Source organism: Stylophora pistillata, chromosome 5, assembly GCF_964205215.1.
Source record: "Stylophora pistillata chromosome 5, jaStyPist1.2, whole genome shotgun sequence".
NCBI classification, from domain to species: Eukaryota; Metazoa; Cnidaria; class Anthozoa; order Scleractinia; family Pocilloporidae; genus Stylophora; species Stylophora pistillata.
The window spans coordinates 15,138,121-15,158,284 of record NC_142523.1 but is presented as its reverse complement, the minus strand read 5'-3'; the positions used below and the strand labels follow the sequence as shown (position 1 = coordinate 15,158,284).

Genomic DNA, 20,164 nt, shown 5'->3' with positions numbered 1-20,164 from the left:
CAGGGCTTTTCCATGAATCTATTATAAGAACTAGATACGTTATTAAGCACTCTTGGTTTAAGTTTATGCCATTTAAGACGGAGTGTGACATTAAAGGGCAATTTTCTTTGTGGAGGGTGAGAAATGATAAAATTAGATTTATCAATGCTGAGTGACAGTTTGTTAGCACTCAACCAGGTATGGATATTAACTAATTCATCATCCAAAATGGATTCAAGCACTTTTAGATTTTTATGCTTATAAAACAGATTGGCATCATTTGAAAATAAAAGACAGTCTAGTATTTTGAGGCAGTTACTAATGTCATTAATATACAAGAGAAACAATAATGGGGCTAAGAACTGAGCCTTGAGGAGCAGCACAACTGAGAAACACTACAAGAAAGAGGATAAAGACACATTTAATTAAAAAACGAGACAAGTTGTCGATCTAAATCCAAGACTGAAGTTAGGACGAGAGTATAAGAGTAATTGAAATCATTGAAAGTATAAGAGAAATTGAAATTCTTGACAGCTTTCTGCATTTGTAAACGCTAGCGCTCATGATTATTGTTGCAAATTTATTCATGGTTCTCCCAGATTGATTGTCAAGTTTACACGGATCGCTGACCGATTCTACTAACTGATTCATCAAAATTATGCTCAATAATCGTCACAACCACAACATCTAAAGATTGAACATACCTCGAAAAAGCCAAGGCAAATTACAATAGCATTTTTGGCGATAAAAATGGAGGCATCTTTTCCGTAGCCTCGCCAAAGATACATGCGAAGCCCCAAAAACACGCAATTAACACAGATGATCTGAAGGGCTGTTCGCAAACCCTCTCTACATCGATGCCGAAATCGTCCAGCGGAACTTCTTAACTTTATTTCAATTAGTTGCAATGGAGAGAAGATAAAACTGATACAGACAAAAGCAAGAATGGCTTTTTCAAAGGGCTTTGGAACGCCGTGGCTGACTTCGTTTTCTTCGATGATAACTTCCAGCATTTCAACTCCATCGAAGAGATCCAAAGCCATTCGAAGGGATATCTGCCAGATTTCTTCTCTGTACCTGCTGGAATCTGTTCCAGTACTCAAAAGCAACAACAGAATCACCGGGGCAAGGCAAAGTGTCATTTTAAGATTATTTGGACCGAAGAATTTCGCTTTGTCGAGTTTATCTTCTATCGGTTTGTCGCCTCCAAATATGATCCCGATGAAGATTACGAAACTAACGACATAGCACATCCAGACAACAAATAACCATGGTAATTTTTTGTCGTCGCACATGATATAAAGCCACAGACCCAATGCAGGACCGTACAGGGCGACTAGTCCATAGAGACCATCATTGTTTTTGTACTCGGCCGGATACGAAGCTAGCGAATAGGCCTGGAGGCCTACCAAGACAAAGAAAAATATTCGCCCAATGCAGACTAGACAAGAGGCCATATCAAAGATGTTCTTTGAGACACTTCTACAATGACTGTTGGGTCAAGAACCTCCTACATCATAGTTAATGCTATTGCATCGAAATAAACTTTACCCATAGTTCAAGAACGTTGTTTCTGAGAAAGAGCAGGACAATGAAGAAACCTTTTCCGAGAAAACCGGAAGTAAACAAATACGAAGAAAAAGCCTAAGAGTTCTTAGTAAATGACGTAATACGCGCAACTGTCGATTTTAGCGACACCCCTGAAGTAAGTAGGATAAAAATTTTGCATTTAACGAGGGTGCCTTTCTATCGTTTGCGTTAGTTGAACGGTCTTTTAGCTTTCCACGCGCGAAAAATTAAATATCGTTTGTGGTCAAATGATTTTAATCGTAAGTTGAAGAATTCTAGAAAATTCTCTCTCGTCTAACAGGGTAATTATTTAAAAATTCTAACGGATATACTTTTGCCTTTGAACACGAACTTTTAATTTGGTATGAACTCTCCATCGGCAACATTAAAGTTTTGTGCTTAATCCTTCGTCACCAGTCTGAATAAATCTACTGTGCTTTTTCATCCTTTTTGGCAGACAAAGCTAAGGATGTAATGCTTCAGAGATCCTATCATTCGTTTACAAAGTCTAAAGACTAAATTTACTAATCAATACCGATGGAGATCACCGTCTTGTTGGTTTCTGGATCGCCATGTTGAGTTCAAATACTTGAACACTACAAGAAACAGTCCTTATTTTGTAGTTTGGTGATCGCTTTAGGTGACACTATTTAATCATTTTCGATGATTACACGTTCAGTTACACATCAAGTGGTAGTTTTTATTTTTGGGCAAGATATGAGATTACAGTTCTTATGTTACAGTAATTTTAAATCTTAAAAAGAAGTAAAAGAGCAAAAATATCAAAATGTGTAAAAACACATATGATGTACGATCCTCGCAGTAGATAGCGCTATTTAAGCAATAGCGAAAATCAGACCTGAAAAAAATCAGGCCTGTACGGGATTCGAACCACTGACCTCTGCGATACTAGTGCAGCACTCTACCAATTGAGCTAACAAGCCAACTGGGAGCAGGCCGTTAAGTTGATTCCCGTACAGGCCTGATTTTTTTCAGGTCTGATTTTCGCTATTGCTTAAATAGCGCTATCTACTGCGAGGATCGTACATCATATGTATCTAAAACCGCAGTTCAAAATATATGAACTTCATATATTTCATTGTATCTGTGTAAAAACACTAAACTTACGACGTTAATTTGAATTTAAGAATAATCCATTTTACAGTTAAGCGCTTGGTTGCCAAGCCTTCGAACAGAAGTGAGGGTTAGGCGCTTGGTTGCCAAGCCTTCGAACAGAAGTGAGGGTAAGGGTGACCTTGTTATGATACAGAGGTTGCTGTTTTTCAAATGTAGATTTCTTTGTTATCATGTTAACTGGATACTGGTCTCTATCACAACAAGGTCACCATCAGCCTCACTCCAAATCAAAGGCTTGGCAACTAAGCACACAGCTGTAAAATGGACTATTGGACATTTAAACAAGAATCTTTAAAGCGGTCAGTTCTAAATTTAGGGCACACGACACGTTTTATTTTCTTAACTATATTTCGTCTCACCTTTCTTGGGAATCAAATTTCGAGAGGATGAGGATTCAGCTGTCTAAGAAGTTTTTTTTCAGGTTTTTAAAAAACACTTCATAACTGACAGCCCCGCACCAATCATTTATAGAGAAGTCTCTCTTACAAAGGTGCTGAGGTGTGGAACAACTCATCCCAAGATCTGCGTTCTGCAGCATCTTTAAGGTGTGTTCATCACAGCTCCGAATGCAACACAACATCCTGGAAAAGCAGCCTCACAATAGGACAGATTTATCTCATTTTGTCACTTAGGTTAGTTCGGTAGAACTAGATATTTTACGCGTAAATTATCCCGAAGGAAATTGTTTTTCGTGTGTAGACAAAGTTATCAGTCAGTCAATTAATTGATCAATCAGTTACAACTCCTGCAAGACAACCCTTTTCTAACAGCCTTATAGCGAGCCGCCTTGCCATTCCAGCTGCCTAGGCGGCGTGCCTACAATTATTTTAAACAACTTAGGCGTGGTCGGGTTTTCTGAGAATTCAATAGCCTGCAGCGTAAGCTTAATTTTGGCGAGCGAGTGCTCTTTATTTTATTAGCGAAAATTATGGCCATCATCTTTGATTTTAATGAAAGCGAAAGGCTGGGGAGAGAAAAAGATTTGTACCAAGGGGGTGAGCAACAGTGAAAAAAGGGATGGGGTAAGGGTGTGGAGTGAATGTCTCGCCCGTTCCAACCCCCTCCCGGTACTCTCGACTCTACCTCCAAATCAAACATCGCCGGTGGAATAAACGATCGTGCGCTTCTTGACTTTAACTCGCCCTATTAAGACGCCTGCACTGCAGGCTGAGAAATAGGCATCGTAATAATAGAAAAGACGGACTGTTTTCTTTAAAAGCGTTGGCGGAAGTGAAGAGGGATAGGGGGCGTTTTATGTAAACCTATAGAGGGTGGCAATGTCAACATTCTCCCCTCCCTCCCCTTCTCTTGTTTACGTAAAGTAACAGTAAACCGCTGACCAGACATAATCTAATGATTAATTTAATGGACAATGCGACTCCTACAAAACTACACGTCATACAAACAAGGAAAGCAAAGAAAATGTCGGGCATGCGAATTTGATTAAGAACCTATTATATATGATTGAAATTTTTAACAGTGTGGCTCCTACAGTAGTTTTTGCTTATTGATGCTTCCACAAATAAATAATCTCTAAAATACCATGAATGATCAAAATGCCATTTTTGGCAATAAAAATTGACGCATCTCTCTTGTACTTAAAGAACAGAGCCAAACGAAGACCTAAAAACACACAATTGGTGAGTAAAATCTGAAGGGTGATACGTATGGTGGCTATATATTTGTAACTAGACTCTTCCAAAAATCTGTTCTCCTCCAATTGAAAATGCGAAAGCACGAAACTTATGCAGACGAAAGCAATGATAGCTGCCTCAAAGCGCTTGGAAAGGCCATGAGAAAGTTCATTTTCCTCCAGAATAACTTCTAGCATCGCAATTCCGTCGAAGTGATCTAATGTTATTTGGAAAGCCAGCTTAAATAAGAACTCTCGGTCTTCACTATCCGTTTCAAATGTGTTAAGTAACAGCAAGAACACGAGTGGAGTCAGGCAAAGGGTCATCTTCAAGACATCTGGGCCAAGGAACAGATCCTTTTCGATTTTGCCTTCGATTTGCCCAAATATTACTCCAATTACGGATACTAAGGCAAGCCATACGTAAAGACCCCAAACAGAAAATGCCCAGGTAAGGAGGTTGTCATTGCACAAGATGATAAACCAGAGCATCAAAGATGGGATATAGAGGAGAATTAAAGCATACCAGCCACTTTGATCTTCGTAGTGTGCTGGATACTAAGCGAAAGAAATATACTGAAGGATCATCACGCTGAAGAAGGCAGCACGTGAAACCCAAGCCAATGGTGAACAAGCCATTTTCAAAGTCAAATTGCTGTTGTTGTTGTAGACTCAAGAAGGCTGCTTAAACCGAGAAACTCCGTTCACCCAGGAATGAGAACATCGAATTTAAAATCATTCTCACGACGCGTAATTTGAACCAACTTCCTGCGTTTCTCACCAACGCAGTTTTCCTATAAAGCCTTCTGTCCTTATGTAACCCAAATATCACAAATCCTTCCGTTTATGTCGGAAATCACAAGTAGCAAAATTATGAATGACACAACAAACGAGATAGTTTACATGATTATTATACATCGACGCGATGTATCCTTGCTTCCAAACATACATTTCGAGCTTGGATTGATTCAACCCCATGTTTCTCAAATTAACACAAAAATTGCCCGACAATACAGACGTGAGTTTCTTCAACTTTCTCATTCAACACACGGTTTTATATTATACCACTGACTTAACCAACATCATTGGTTGACGAAGATGTGTAGCAGACGAAAAGGTGCCTAACTAACATTAAGAAATAAAAACAGAGAAGCTTAATTACACTGAACAGTGAATTTCGAAAATAACTACAAAAAAACATCGGGCAATAGTCACGATTTTTTGGCTTAAATTTTCTTGTCCCTTGTTTTTTCGGTTTATTTTCGAAATCAACTCTGTAGGCTCGACCCTTCACCTTCCTCAACCCATCCCGTCTATTCTAAAAGTACTTTTAGTCAGGGCGTCTAATGGAAACTTTGAAGAAACCCGATGCATGCACGAATTTTCTAAAGAGCTTCTCAATCGCGTCTCAGGAATAAAAGAAACGGAAATATCCATTTATAATAATTAACGCGTTTCAGAATAGCGTTTTAAACTTGGGAAAGGGATACAAACATCGTTATTCACGTAACATCGCCTTCTATGCAAACTTGGACCTTTCCTATTTCATACAGGTCCCCCAAGATAAATGCCCTTAAAAGGACGCTTGATAGGTGAAATGTCATCCCTCAACACTATATATATATCTACTACAATTTAAAAAGGAAATATTGCCGAGGTAAGTTCGTTTTTCAAGAAATAAGGAAACGTTCCTGATGAAGTATAGTAAACTAATTGTTTCGAATCTATCCATGGCTGGGTCAGAAAATCATCAGGTTTAACTATTGACCTTTACGCGACTGAAAAAAAAATCTAAAAGCTTTATTCTGCTCAAAGACTGTTGCACACAATAAATGGATATATCTTTAGAAAAGTAATTTGTTAATTAGAATAAAAACAATTGTTTAATAACAAAAGAAGAACTTAGCCAGCACTTCTTGTTCCATTCAATTAAATTCGTCCTGAAAAAATTATCCGGATCATTGGCTCTCTACTCATAACCCAAAATCTTGCATACTAATCGTCACAACCACAACACTCACAGATTGAACATATTTCAAAGAGACCAAGGCAAATAACAATAGCATTTTTGGCGATAAAAATAGAGGCATCTTTTCCGTAGCGTAGCCACAGAGGTATGCGGAGCCCCAAAAACACGCAATTAACACATATAATTTGAAAGGTTCTGCTCCAAAAAGCTGTCCGTTTGCGGAATTTCCACTCTCCTGCTCCGATCTTTATCTCGACCAGTTGTAGTGGAGACGTCAGAAAGCTGATACAGACGAATGCAAGCATTGCTTTTTCAAAGCTTTTAGGAACGTTGTGACTGAATTCATTCTCTTCGATAATGACATCCAGCATTTCCACTCCATCGAAGAGATCCAACGCCATTCGGAGGGACAACTGCCAGATCTGGTCTCTGTAGACGGCGGAGTTCGTTCCGGTACTCAAAAGCAACAACAGGATCACCGGGGCAAGGCAAAGGGTCGTCTTTAGAATGTTTGGACCGAATAATTTCGCTTTGTCAAGGTTATCTTCTATGGGCTCGAGTCCAAATATGATCCCAACGAAGATTACGAAACCAAAGATATAGAACGTCCAAACAACAAATAACCATTGTAATTTCTTTTCGTCCCACATGATATAACACCACAAACAAATTGCAGGACCGTACAAGCCGACCAGTCCATAGAAACCATCGCAGTTTTTGTACTCGGCAGGATACGAAGCTAACGAGTAGGCCTGGAGGCCTACCGAGCCAAAGAAAAGGAGTCGCCCAACACCGACTAACAAAGAAGCCATGATAGAGATACTCTTCTAGGGCACTTCTTCGAATAGTGGCGCCACTAAAATATCCTATTGCAAAGTGGATACTATTGCATCGAAATAAACTTTAAGTATGATTCAAAACGTTGTTTCTGAGAAAGCGAAGGATGATTAAATAATCTTTTCCGAGAAAAGCGGATGTGAACAAACACGAGGAAAGAGATTGACAACTCTTACCAAATGACGTAATACGAGCAACTGTCAAGTTAGCGACTCCCTGAATAGTCATGTAGGATATAAATTTTACATCTAACATGACTGTTTTTCCATTCTTTTCGTAAGTTGAACGAACCTTTAGCCTTATCCTCGCAAAAAATTAAACATTGTCCATCTTCATATGATTTTAACGATTTAATTAAAGAATTCTAAGAAATTCTCGGCGCATGTCACTCAGGTCAAAAATTTTAAAACAATATGTCCGGCTGACACACTGTCACCTCTGTTAATATAATTAACTTTTAATTCAGTATGGACTCTCCATTAACAACATTAAAGTTTCGTGCGTAATTCTTCATTGTTTGAATTAATTTATCATGTTTTTGTAATACTTCTTGGCAGGCAAAGCCAGGGTCGCAAGACTTCATTGATCCAATTATTCATTTATAAAGTCTCACTCATCATTACCTCGTGAGATGGCGTTCGTTTTGGTTTCTTTCATGTTAAGATTAAAGGTTTGAACATTGCGAAAAACACATTCTTTATTTGTGTTTATAGGTGCGACCGTAGTTTGGTGATCGCTTTAGATGACACTGTTTAATCATTTTGGATAATTACACATTAATTAATATTTCTCGACAAAATATTAAATTACATATCCTATGTTATAGTAAACTGTAAAGCTTAAAAAGAAGTAAACGAGTAAAGAGTAATAAAACTCGAAAAAATTCTAAATTTTCAACGCTACCTTGTAAATGAAAATTAGACGAATTATTTACAAATCTTTCAAATGATCGGTGTTAATTTTGGGGCACACGACACGTTTTTTCTCTTAAATTATATTTCGTCTCCTTTTCCTTGGGGATCAAACTTTGCCACTTTATTTAAAACTGTTTTGTCCTATTTACTAGTAGTTCGTTTGCGTTTACGATCTTGGATATATATTTAAGCTTATGAATTATTCCTAGAAAGCTCTGAATTTTGGTGACTTCGACTTTGGAAGCGCCAGACACATCAGTGCTGAGATGTCACCGAGGTCACAAATATAAAAGGGGAGCAGGAATGTCTCTCTTCATACAGCGATACAATAATAGAAAATTACAATAATAACAACAATTAATGATAACTAAATACTGCCGTTAATGTGTAGGCAGTTTTCACAAAGTAGTGCTTCTAAACTGATCGTGTGCTGTTTGAATAATGAAAATAAACACTCTTTGCATTTCTGACCTCTCTCAGTCCGAAACAACGTTTACATAACTCAGACCAAAATTTAACGGAATTTTCTACGCAAATTGCGTTTATATCCAAAATGGACAGAACTATCGATATTGTGTTCTTGGCAATGAAGATGGACGCATCTTTATGGTACTCAGCCCAAACCACTAAGCGAATAATCAAGAAGGCAAAATTGAAGTTTATCCTAAATATAAAGTAACTAGCCAATCGGGAAGCGTCATATCAGTTAGTGCTTCGTCACGTAGGGATTTTCCCAACGGTTTTTGTACAAGTTTTACTAAAGTTGAATGAAATATTCAAATTTACTTAGGCGAGAAAATATAGTGTGATATCAATCTGCGAAGATGTCATGCAAACGTAAATAACATGACAAGTCTGACAGGGACTTTCCCAGAAGAGCTGACGCTTTCTTAGAAATCAGGAAACAACTGCCTCGGTTTCCGCAGTTAAATATCTTTATCGATATCAATGGTGTCATGTTTTCAGGGGGTAGCCCCTTTCATTTTGATTTTATTTGGTTTACTGAAAAAAGCAGAAAACGTAATTTTTCGCTCTTTTGATTGCTTTAGACCTTTCTTTTTTCGGAGAGATATTGTGATCAACTGTTGTAAAAGCAATTTACCAAACTGTCCACTCTTAAATTTCGTTAAAGAGCCCGCCCGCAAATACAGACTTTTATTGTTTCCATTGTCTTATTTGACATGACGTTTTATGACACCACACTACTTAACCAACGTACATTATTTGTGACGAAGAGAGGCAGGAATTGCTGGAGGGTCAGAAAATAGGAGGAAAGATGAACAATCAACATTACGAAATATATAAAGAGTAGCTTCAGTTATGAATCTAAATGGTGACTTTTAAAATAACTAAAATAGGAAAGTAGGACATTTCAATGCAAAAATGTATGGCGTTCAATTCCTGTTACAGAGGTGATACTTGATTTGTTTTCAAACAACAACAAACATATGAAACATATGTGTGAACTGCGGTTATGAGACGTATATGAGCACGATCCTTCGCAGTAAAGCACTATTTGAGCAATAGTGAAAATCAGACCTGAAAAAATTGATTTGTTTTCTTGTTCGTCATTTATCGTTTCTACTACATCGAAGAGATCCAATGCCATTCGGAGAGACGACTACCAGTTGAGGAGGTCTCCGTTCCCATACTTAAAAGTGACAACAAAATCACCGAGGCAAGACAAAGTGTTGTCTTTAGAATGTTTGGACCGAAGAATTTCGCCTTGTCAAGTTTATATTCAATCGGTTCGTCTGTGGTGACTCATCGAGAAAAATACGACGTAGACTCGTTAAATTGCAATTTTAAACGGGCTTATACGTTTGCTTCCCTGTGACAACAATCCCCATTTATCACTAGCTTTGTAACCTAGCTATAGAAGATCAATACCGCTGTTTCACGGGCACTGAAGGCTTCAAAATCGTGTAAGATATAAAAATATGTAAATTAACTTGCCTATCGCTTAAGGTTTCCTCTATCTTGGAAATAACTCGCTCCACTTCATAAAACTATCCCTGTACTGAAAACTATTTTTTCCTTTTCTCAATCATAAAATTGGCGCTGCTTAAATTTTTAACTCGCGATAAAGGGTAATTTTAGCCGACATTTCTGTTACATCATTAGCTATTCCAATGCTGCGAATATGAGCCCACTATTACTTCCGCTGGCTGTCCTCGATTTCCAACCATGCGCATGTTTTCAAGATAACGTAATGTTCGAATCAAAGACGATTACACAGCAGAATTCAAACTTTAAAGCCTCCAACGAGAGCAGCACCCTTTCAAATAGAAAAACGAAGCATGGATTGTTCATTGGCTTTGGTCGGTCGTCTTCTTACCTTTCTTCTTCTGTGCGTCCAATGCGGGTTCCTAACAGCTTTTCCTGTCTGGTACAGAGATGATCATCGTCTCATTCCCTTGCTACTGTTGTTCTCTCCAGTCATTATTTACTATGCATATTGTTTGGCCACTGAGGCTAAACTCCGTGAAGTATTCCTTACGTGGGGTCTCTACATTGTGTTCGGTTTGATTCCTTACATCGCCATTATTTTTGCGTTATGTGGAGACGTACTCGACAAGAGGCATTTCCTCAGCCCGACCTGTTTGAAAGTGATCCTGTGTATCACGCCTGTTGCTTTTCTCCTTCTGGTGAATACAGCGAGCGATTTGGGCGAACATCATGAGTACGCAACCCTAGCTTGGACGCTCTCAGTCGCGATAACCATAGATCTTGTCGATAGCGTCGAGATGTTGGATACTGTGCTTGAAGAGAGAGAGAACAGCCACGGAATTCCAAAAGAGTTTGGACATGTAATGGTAGCAGCGGCGTGCGTGAGCTTTTTGCTGACGTTGCTGCAAATTGCTCAGAATGAACTCAAAGAGAATAGCGCTTCGGCCTCTGTTTCTCTTCGCAAGAAAGTGGCCTCTGTTTCTCTTCGCGAGAAAGTGGCGATTCTCGCAAATGCTTTAGAGATCCTCTTCGTGAATTTGCCTTTCATGGTAATGCGAGTGATTGTGATCGTTAAGTACGACAAAGATGACAATGAGTCCATCTTCATCACAAAAAACCTGATAGCCATCTTTCTCTCTGCCTTACAGATCTACTGGATAAAAAGAAATATGGAATAATTTGAACTAAGACGTATCTGTTGTGTATTAGGGTACCGATTTACTATTATAGAGAATGCGTGAATCAGACCAAGTGCTCTATCCAACTGTTTTCATTGGAATCCGAAGAACTTAATTATAATCAGTGATACATAAGCTTCAGCGATCCTATTATTCGTTTTCTAAAGACTACATTTAGTAATCATTTACCAGTGAGATCGATCGCGGTCTTTTTGGTTTCTGGGTCACCATGTTCAGATTAAACGTTTGAAGACTGCAAGAAACACAGTTCTTATTTTGTGACAGCATAGTTTGGTGATCATGATCGCTTTAGGTGACACTGTTTGAACATCAAGTAGTCTAGAAGTCTTTACCATCTTTTTACACGATATGACATTACATATCTTTTGTTACAGTAAATTTAAACCTTTAAAAGTAGTAAAAAGGAGGAAAATAGTAAAACTTGTTAAAAAAATTCTTAACTTACAACACTTCTGTATATTTGAAAGTCAGACTATTTACATGGGAATATTTTAAATGTGTACACATAGTGTAATATCAATGTGCGAGGATGTCATGGAAATGTAAATAACCTGACAGGGACTTTCCCAGAAGAGCTGGCGCTTTCTTAGAAATCAGGAAACCGCCTCGGTTTCCGCAAAGTAAATATTTTTTATCCATATCAGAGTATTTTTCTGGGTGGCCCCTTTCATTTTGATTTTTTTTTGGTTTATACCAAGTGCAGAAAACGTCATTTTGCAGGAGGGTCAAAAAATGGAAGAAAGGCGAAAAACCAACATTACGAAATAAAATAGGAAAATAGGTAGCTTTTTTTAATACAAAAATCCATGACATTCAATTACTGTTACGGCTGATGAGACTTCACTCCGCGAGTTCACCCCATCGCCTTGCTCAACCCGTCCCGCTTATTCGTATAGTAATTTAGTCTAGGTCTCATTTTTCTTTTACCTTCATCTCAAAATCAAAACTAAACAATTCTTTTTTATATTAATTTTGATCAAGAAGTCTACCATTTTAGGTACCTACATTTTATTGGTCTTTATTTATTTAACAGCTTTCATACGAAGAAACAGTTTAAACACGATGTCATTGTTGATTAGAAATTGTACATGATAATCTCGTAGTTGTGAATATTTACAACTTGGGAAAGGGATGTAAATATCGTTATTCACTTAACATCGCCTTGCACACAAACTTAGCCCTTTCTTTTTCACGCATATCATCCAAGACAGATCCATTAAAAGAAGGAAAAGGATCAACTCTGGCACATTATAAATTCAGAAGGAAACATTTTCGTATATCAATTCAAGAGTGATGTTAGGAAGAGCAAGAGAGGAAAACACTCATGGTTTAGTAAAACAAACTGTTTGTATCAAATTTATTCATGGTTTGTCCAGACACATTGGCAGCTTTATCCGGATGATAAGCACTCAAGCGATTACTCGAAATTTCGCTTAGTAATCGTCACAACTACAACACTCACAGATTGAACATATCTCGAAGAGGCCAAGAAAAATAACTATAGAATTTTCAGCAATAAGAATGGAGGCATCCTTTCCGGAGCCTTGCCAGAGATACAAGCGGAGCCCCCAAAACACGCAATTAACACAGAAAATTTGTAGGGTGGTGCGTAAACCAGTTGTCCATTTGCGGATTTTCCACTCTCCGAAAACACTGATCTTTATCTCGACCAGCCATAAAACACTGATCTTTATCTCGACCAGCCGTAAAGGAGACAGCAGAAAGCTGATACAGACAAATGCAAGCATTGCATTTTCAAATCTTTTAGGAACGCCATGGCTGAATTTATTCTCTTCGAAAATAACATCCAGTATTTCCCACTCCATCGAAGAAATCCAACGCCATTCAGAGAAACAACTGCCATATCAGATCTCTGTAGTCGATGGAATCGGTTCCTGTAGGCAACAACAAAATCACCGGAGTAAGGCAAAGTGTTGTCTTCAGAACGTCTGGACTGACGAATTTCGCTTTGTCAAGTTTATCTTCAATGGGCTCCAGTCCAAATATGACCCTAACAAAGATCACGAAACCAACGACATAGAACGTCCAAACAGCAAATAACCATTGTAATTCCTTGTCGTCGCACAGGATATAAAGCCAAAGAACAACTGCAGGGCCGTACAGGACAACTAGTACATAGAAACCATCTTCTTATTTGTGTGATTCTGCAGGATACGAAGCCAGCGAAAAGACCTGGATGCCCCAAGCCGAAGAAAAGGAGTCGCCGAATGCACACTAACCATAAAGCCACGGTAAAAGTATTCTTTAGCTTACCTCTACGATACTTGCTGCTTAAAGAAGGCTTAACAGCGAAGTTAAAGCTTTTACTTCAAAGCAGACTGTACACCAAACTGGAGAAAGTTCAGTTTCCGAGAAAACGGAGTCATCATCATCATCATCATCATTATCATCATTAGGGCTGAATTCACTCCTGGCGGAGGAATCCCTCCCCCCTGGAATGATCCCACAGGTATCTGACTTTAGCCAATCTCGACCATGCAGGTCCTAGCTGTATGGTGAGATCATCCCTTCATCGTGTTTTTAGACGACCCTGTTTTCTGGTCCAATCTCTTAGTAATCTTTTCGGAAAAAGCTGACTTGAACAAGACAAAGAGAAATCTGATAGAGGTCTTTGAAAATGACGTAATATGCACAACTGTCGAGTTGAATGACACCCTTGAGTTATTCAAGTTGCAGATTTTGCATCTAATTACAGCTGCCCCACGTCGTGTTCACAAGTTGAGTCAACTTCTAGGCTTGTGCTAACAAAAATTTAAAATTTTCTTTCTTCAATTGGTTGGATGGGTTTAAGGTAAAGGATTGGAGATATATCTTTCTTGTCTTACAGGAGAAAAAAATTGCGCAAAAGTTCAACTGACATATCTTCGCTTCAAAATACTCACTTTTATACAGAATATCTCGATCAATCTCTAGTTGACTGACTTTTGTTATCGAGTTTTTGTGACAGCTACTGTCAGACAAACTGAAGCTAAGGATAAAAGGTTTCACTGCTCCAAAAAATAAAACAAAAGTAAAAGTCATTTAGTATGTTATGTAAACAATGATATATCAATGTACCATACCATTGAATAAAGAAACGCAGCTGATAACAACACTTTTCAGTTTAATATCAATTGAGAGGGGTCATCCAATCCACATCTCTCAAACAACTATACATAACTCATTGACAGCTCAGAATGCGACTCAAAAAGTTCGAAAACCTCCAAAATGGAAAAAAATATCGAGATGGTATTTGCAATAGTAAATAGATTCATCTCTGGCGTATTCGCGTCCAAGAACGAATAATCAAGAACAGGAAATTAACGAAAAGGAGTTGAATGCGCAATGTTGCGGAAAACTGCTAACTTACGGCGAATCGTTGTTTCACCCAGAAGATGATCCACAAGATTGGAGGAGACATGAACCTTTTTATATGAAGTCAAATAATGTTTTTGTGATATTTTAGGGTTCGTTGTTTATGCAAAAATCGATTGCCATCTGATTCAGACAATAGTCAAAATTATTACATTGCAAACACAAATAAAGAATGCTTTCAATAATGAAATATAGAATGTAGTGAGTTATTTATTTATTGAATTAGTTCTGAAAGTAGATAGTACGTTACCTTATCGTGTTGATTCATTTCTTCTGTTTATCATACAGAGTGTTAAGCGCTTTGCCAGCACTTTTCCGAGAGATTTTGTCTTAAACAATGTATTTTGACAGGGAACTCGTAATACCGTCGTCATCTAAAGTGAACAACGGTTTTAAAACTGAGAAACCATAATTGATTTTTTTTTTTACCATTATAGACTCAATCACCATCTAGAGTTCCAATACTTAGATCGTGGATAATTAAAATATAATTCAAAACTATTACATGATATCTCACACACAAAATATTCGAGGCAAAGGGGCAAAGGAATTTGCTTCTAAACTCATTAAGTCTTATGATATAAATGTGATTTAATTAAATCATCATCTTCAAGTTATCACTCGCTTCAGTTGTTGGTAGTTGTAATATGCATCTTAAAAAGTAATAGTATCAATCAAACTCAAAGCACTCATAACCTTACAGAATCGGTATCAAAGTTGCAAATGGTTGTTAAACATGTCAGATGTTATTTAAAAATCATCATCATTTCCAATGAAGCTAGAAAGTAGGTTTGAACATTTACTAACTCTACCAGGCCATAAGCCATGGCCTGGTACAGTGATGGTACTCAAAGTACACCAAAGTTAGTGCTAGTACATTAAACAAGAATATTGTTCCCGAGAAAGTCAGTACAATAATGAAATTTTTTCCAAGAAAGCTTAGTTGAACAAATGCAAATGAAAAAACCTGATGGGTCTTTGTAATTGACATCAAGAGAGACTGTCGAGTTTCTTAATTTTCCTAAATTATTTAGAAAACAAATTTTGCATCTAATCATAACTGCCCATTGTTTTCTTCGTTTACCTCCAAATGATTGGAAGGATTTAGGTTAAATAATTTTAGAAAATTCTCCCTTCTCTAACGGTGGAAACATTTAAAATCATTGCAAATGACACAATTTTGTCTTTGAATACTAATTTTGAATTCAATATGAACTCAACAACAATATTATTTACATTATTTAAGTTAAATAGCAATTTCGTTCGTTGTTTGAATTATTTTATGTTTTTTTTGTGAAGCTTCTTGGCGGGCAAAGCCTAGGTTACAAGGCTTCAGTGATCCTATTTTTCTTTTATCTATTCCAGTGACTAAATTTATCAATTATTACAGAATGAGATCGGTGATGCATCGTTTGCTTACATAAAGAAAATATTGCAACTTTTTACTGTGCTGCGAACGTCTTACGAGGTCTTTTTGGGTCGCTAGGCTGAGATTAAATACTGTGAGAACACTCTAGATTTCCAATACTTAGGGCCTGATTACATTAGCCAGGCTGGCCCGGTTAGCTGGGCTGCTTTGGTGTGCCGAGATGACATTCAGCGCGGTATTACATGAGGCGAGCCAGCCCTGTTGATAAGTGGGGTGATGAACCGCGGGAGACCGGAGCGAGCTTTGATTTTTTGATCCTCCTCAGTATCTTTACCATTACATCAAAGAACTCCATTGCCAACTTTCTAGAACCACTTTTAGATCCCATTGTCACAGCATTACTAAATTTTTGCCGCAATTCTTTTATCTTTTCCATCACCCTGGAATAACCTTCCTTGATTAGCGCTTTCTCTGAATTGGCTTTTTCCACCAACTCTTTCCTCTGAGACTCCTCGACATCTTCGGGAATGGCAGTAGTTTCTTCTGGCCCAAACAAGTCAACATTGCCAAAAGAATACTTTCTCGTTATCGCCTTTCTCACTGCTTCATATTGCTTGTTTTATCAGCATTGAAGTCCACGTTGCGATACTCCATATTAGCTTTGAATTTACCGAGCGCCCGAAGAAAGTCGTCCACCATTCCAAAATCGTCGACTTCAATTTCGTGGCCGCCATGTTTGCATGAAATTGAGACCATTGCGCATGAGCATTGTATTACCCGCTGAACTCTTGCTGGCTTAATGAGCCGGGCTGAGCCGGCTAAACGCGATTATATAGGAAAATTTCAGCCTGGTTAGCCGGGATCCCGGCACCGCGATACCGGGATCTGGGTTTACCGGGCCGGCCCGGTTGTCATGTAATCGCGAGGTTCATTTTTGTTGCGTTTGACAAACGTGTTGAGATCCCGCCAAACTGACGTCAGCCCGGCTAACCGAGCCAGCCCGGCTAACCGAGCCAGCCCGGCTCATGTAATCAGGCCCTTAGATCATGAATAACCAAATTATAGTTTAAAACTATCATATAACGTTATGCATACTAATTGTTCGAGGGACACCGGCAAAGTGTTTTGCTTTTCAACTTTTTAGATAGTTATCTGCAAGTCATAACTCGCTTCAGTCGCTGATGGAACTCTCTAAGTCTCGCGGAGCACTTCCGCCATTCCTCTTTACATAAAGTTGTGAAATTGGTTGAATGCGATTCACAAAGAGAGTGAGTTTCCAAAATTGAGAAAACTATTGCGATGAAATTCTTGGCTATAAAAACGAAGTCTTCTTGGCCAAACATGAAAAAAACCACTCCACGAATGATCAAGAAAAAGAAATTGACAAAGATCACCTCCAGAACGTTGCGTGCAACTGCCGTTCGAAATTGAATCTTCGGGTTACTTGCGGAGAGCTTGTTTTCAGCCCACTGCCATACAGACAACAAGAGGCTGGAGCACGCGACTCCAACCATCACTGCACCGAATACTGGAGGTATGGCAGGGCTTTTCGTTGCTTCCAAGGTTGGTATCCCTGAATTGTCGAGTGAGCAGTTCGGTAAAGTCACTACAAGCGTTCTGTTTAATGTGGCTATAATATCTACACACGAGCTCTGAACGCTATTACCGCGTCCTATGTCATCCAAAACAATGTCTATCATGTCAATGACATCGAACAGATCGATCGCCATTTGAAAAGATAGCTTTAACACTAAATCTTTGCGTTCTTGAGATCGATCCAGGTCATCTGCATTGTGTAGCAATAACAATAACAGAGCAGGCGTTAGGCATAGAATTCCTTTTAAGAGACCTAGACTCGGGAACTTCTTGGTGCCAAGTTTGTCTCCAACCAATCCAAAAATGATCCCGATGTTCACTATCAAGGCAACAATGTAGAGAATCCAGACTAATAACAGCCAACGAAGTGTGGCTTTCTTGAAACGTAACAACACACACCACGCACAAAATGCTGGCAGGAAAACTGTAAATAAGCTATACCATTCACAACTTTTATACCGGCCTGAGTAGCAAGCTAGGAAAATGGCTTGAATCGCCAAGATAACACCAAATGCGATCCGTCCTGTATTCTTCAGTGTCAATTCAAAGGGACAGCGAGCCATGATCAGAGAAATCGAAGGACAAGAAGCCGGTTCGATAGCAACACGTTCTGAATTGCTTAAGATAAAACGCTGACGTTCCAAATCTGCAAACGCTTGTAGCGAATCAACAAGCGACACATTCTCTTCCGTCATGCAAAAATAGGCCAGAAGGGACTTTCCCGAATCGATTACTCAGACTTGAAGTATTTCCTAGAAATTAGGAAGTGGTTGTTTTTGTTTCTGGGAAATGTTGTCTTTATCGATATCATAGTTTAATAAGTTCATCATACTCAAGGTTGCTTTGACGATCAATACCGGTTTCGCAGTGATATGTGTATCCCCGCACACATATCACTAGTGATATGTGTATCCCCGGTAGGGATACATAAAACACTGAAGCTTTGTACCCGGGCCTCCAAAGGCTTCAAGGAAAATATGGCGGCTACGAGGTACGGATTTTGTGGGTTAATATTTTATAGACATCAAATCCTTTTGAATTCAGCTTTAAAAGGGGCCTCTATGTTGTTGTTGTTGTTGTTGTTTTATCTTGTTGTTTTGAAATCTATACGGCCCTGGACAAGCAAGTCCTTATCTGGGCAACCGAAGTCTGGGTTGTCCAGTATTTGCCAGTATGGACAACCTGGATTTTTCTCTAATTCCTAGCACTGTGTATGTTGTGTCTAATAAGTGCTCACAAAAACAACAGGCCAACCAATTTGAACAACATGCGAAAGATCAGGTATTTATATTGATAAATCAACATAAGTAATTCAATCAAAAATGATTGTTAACTGATAGTATTAATCTACTATTAAAGGTGATTTCCACTCCTTGATAAGCAATATCTGCTTGTAATGTTTCAGTCTTCCTCAAATGTATATGTACTATCCAAAATAAAAAATTTCAGAGCAAACTTTTTATCTACGTAAGTTATGTCACATAATCTTGCAAAACAGCAATGAAACTACAAAAAACTTAACATTGTTCCAAAGCAAAATAATGCCTATTAATTTGTGAACATAACGAGCCACCTGTAAATCAAGGGCAAACTCTAAAACTGCATGTGTTGCAAAAGTGTAACTATGCTATCAGTAAAAAAGACACAAGGGATTATCAAAGAAGATCAACAGAATGCTTAACCAAAGGGTACTTCACCTGACCTTTAGTGAGTATGAATTGTGGTTAATGGGGGGTGGGGGGGAGAGGGGAAACAATTTCAAAACCAATGTACATAAGTGATGGTTTTAAAAAGGCTAATGATGGATGAGAACCAGAAAGTCAAACTTCTGACCATTTAGTTGGAAACAGAATTTCGTCAACACATTCATGTAAATTTGTTTAAGGATGTAACACTAAGGGCTCAGATCCTGTGTGAGCACAAACTAACAAAAATGAAAGGGAATGATAGAAGAGGAAGAGGTTTCCTGTTTCACATTTCCTGGCCAAGTGATTTTGGAAACATACACCTGGTGTGCTAAAGTGGTTTTGAAAGCTCATAACAAAAGATACTGTTATAAGGGACTGTTCTGTTTTATGAGGTAGGGGGTAGTAGGTTTCGGAGGGGTCATGCCAGAACATTTGGCTTGAAAGTGGAGCCAAATGTTCTGCCGCTAACCGCCTCCCGGTTAGCTCAATTGGTTAGAGCGCCGGATTGTGTTGTGCGGGAGGTCGAGGGTTTGAGCCCCGACCGGACCAATACTCATGGTCTTAAAATAAGTGAGGAGAATTTGCTACCTTTCTATAATCAAGAAATGGATAGATATTCTAGTCTTCCCGGATAAGGAGGAATAAACCGTAGGCCCCGTCTCCTGCAGGGTTAGGGGGGTAGGAGACGTTGATTCCCCCGCACGAGATTACTGTGTGGTGGGTTTCCTCCCCTGGGTGGGATGAGTGGGTGTTGGCTCTGAAAAACCCCTATGGGGGGTGGTAAATTAACCTACGTATGTAAGCCAGCTAAATTAAAATGGTCTGTTAGGAGAGAAAGGGTTTACTCCAGATAATTACTCTTAAGTGTCACACATTTAACTTCCTATTTGGGTGTTTTTTAAAGGAGGATTTTCTGCGGGTAGGAGCGTTGCGTTATAACAGTTAAAAC

General features: G+C 38.7%; 4 protein-coding genes and 1 pseudogene across 4 annotated transcripts; 1 reads left to right on the top strand and 4 right to left on the bottom strand.

Annotated features, from left to right (window-relative positions):
• Positions 1-384: 384 nt before the first annotated feature.
• On the bottom strand, positions 385-1,640 carry LOC111319357 (uncharacterized). The gene has a single exon (XM_088759469.1). The coding sequence runs from the start codon at positions 1,434-1,436 to the stop codon at positions 642-644; it is 795 nt and encodes a 264-aa protein (XP_088615595.1). The 5' UTR covers positions 1,437-1,640; the 3' UTR covers positions 385-641.
• Positions 1,641-6,097: 4,457 nt separating this feature from the next.
• On the bottom strand, positions 6,098-7,360 carry LOC148730477 (uncharacterized). Its single transcript, XM_088759472.1, has one exon. The coding sequence runs from the start codon at positions 7,097-7,099 to the stop codon at positions 6,314-6,316; it is 786 nt and encodes a 261-aa protein (XP_088615598.1). The 5' UTR covers positions 7,100-7,360; the 3' UTR covers positions 6,098-6,313.
• A 2,865-nt stretch (positions 7,361-10,225) lies between these two features.
• On the top strand, positions 10,226-11,166 carry LOC111324215 (uncharacterized). The gene has a single exon (XM_022927707.2). The coding sequence runs from the start codon at positions 10,339-10,341 to the stop codon at positions 11,164-11,166; it is 828 nt and encodes a 275-aa protein (XP_022783442.2). The 5' UTR covers positions 10,226-10,338.
• A 1,208-nt stretch (positions 11,167-12,374) lies between these two features.
• LOC148730476 (uncharacterized) lies at positions 12,375-16,687 on the bottom strand (annotated as a pseudogene).
• On the bottom strand, positions 14,723-18,516 carry LOC111324216 (uncharacterized). The gene has a single exon (XM_022927708.2). The coding sequence runs from the start codon at positions 18,220-18,222 to the stop codon at positions 17,080-17,082; it is 1,143 nt and encodes a 380-aa protein (XP_022783443.2). The 5' UTR covers positions 18,223-18,516; the 3' UTR covers positions 14,723-17,079.
• Positions 18,517-20,164: the final 1,648 nt, after the last annotated feature.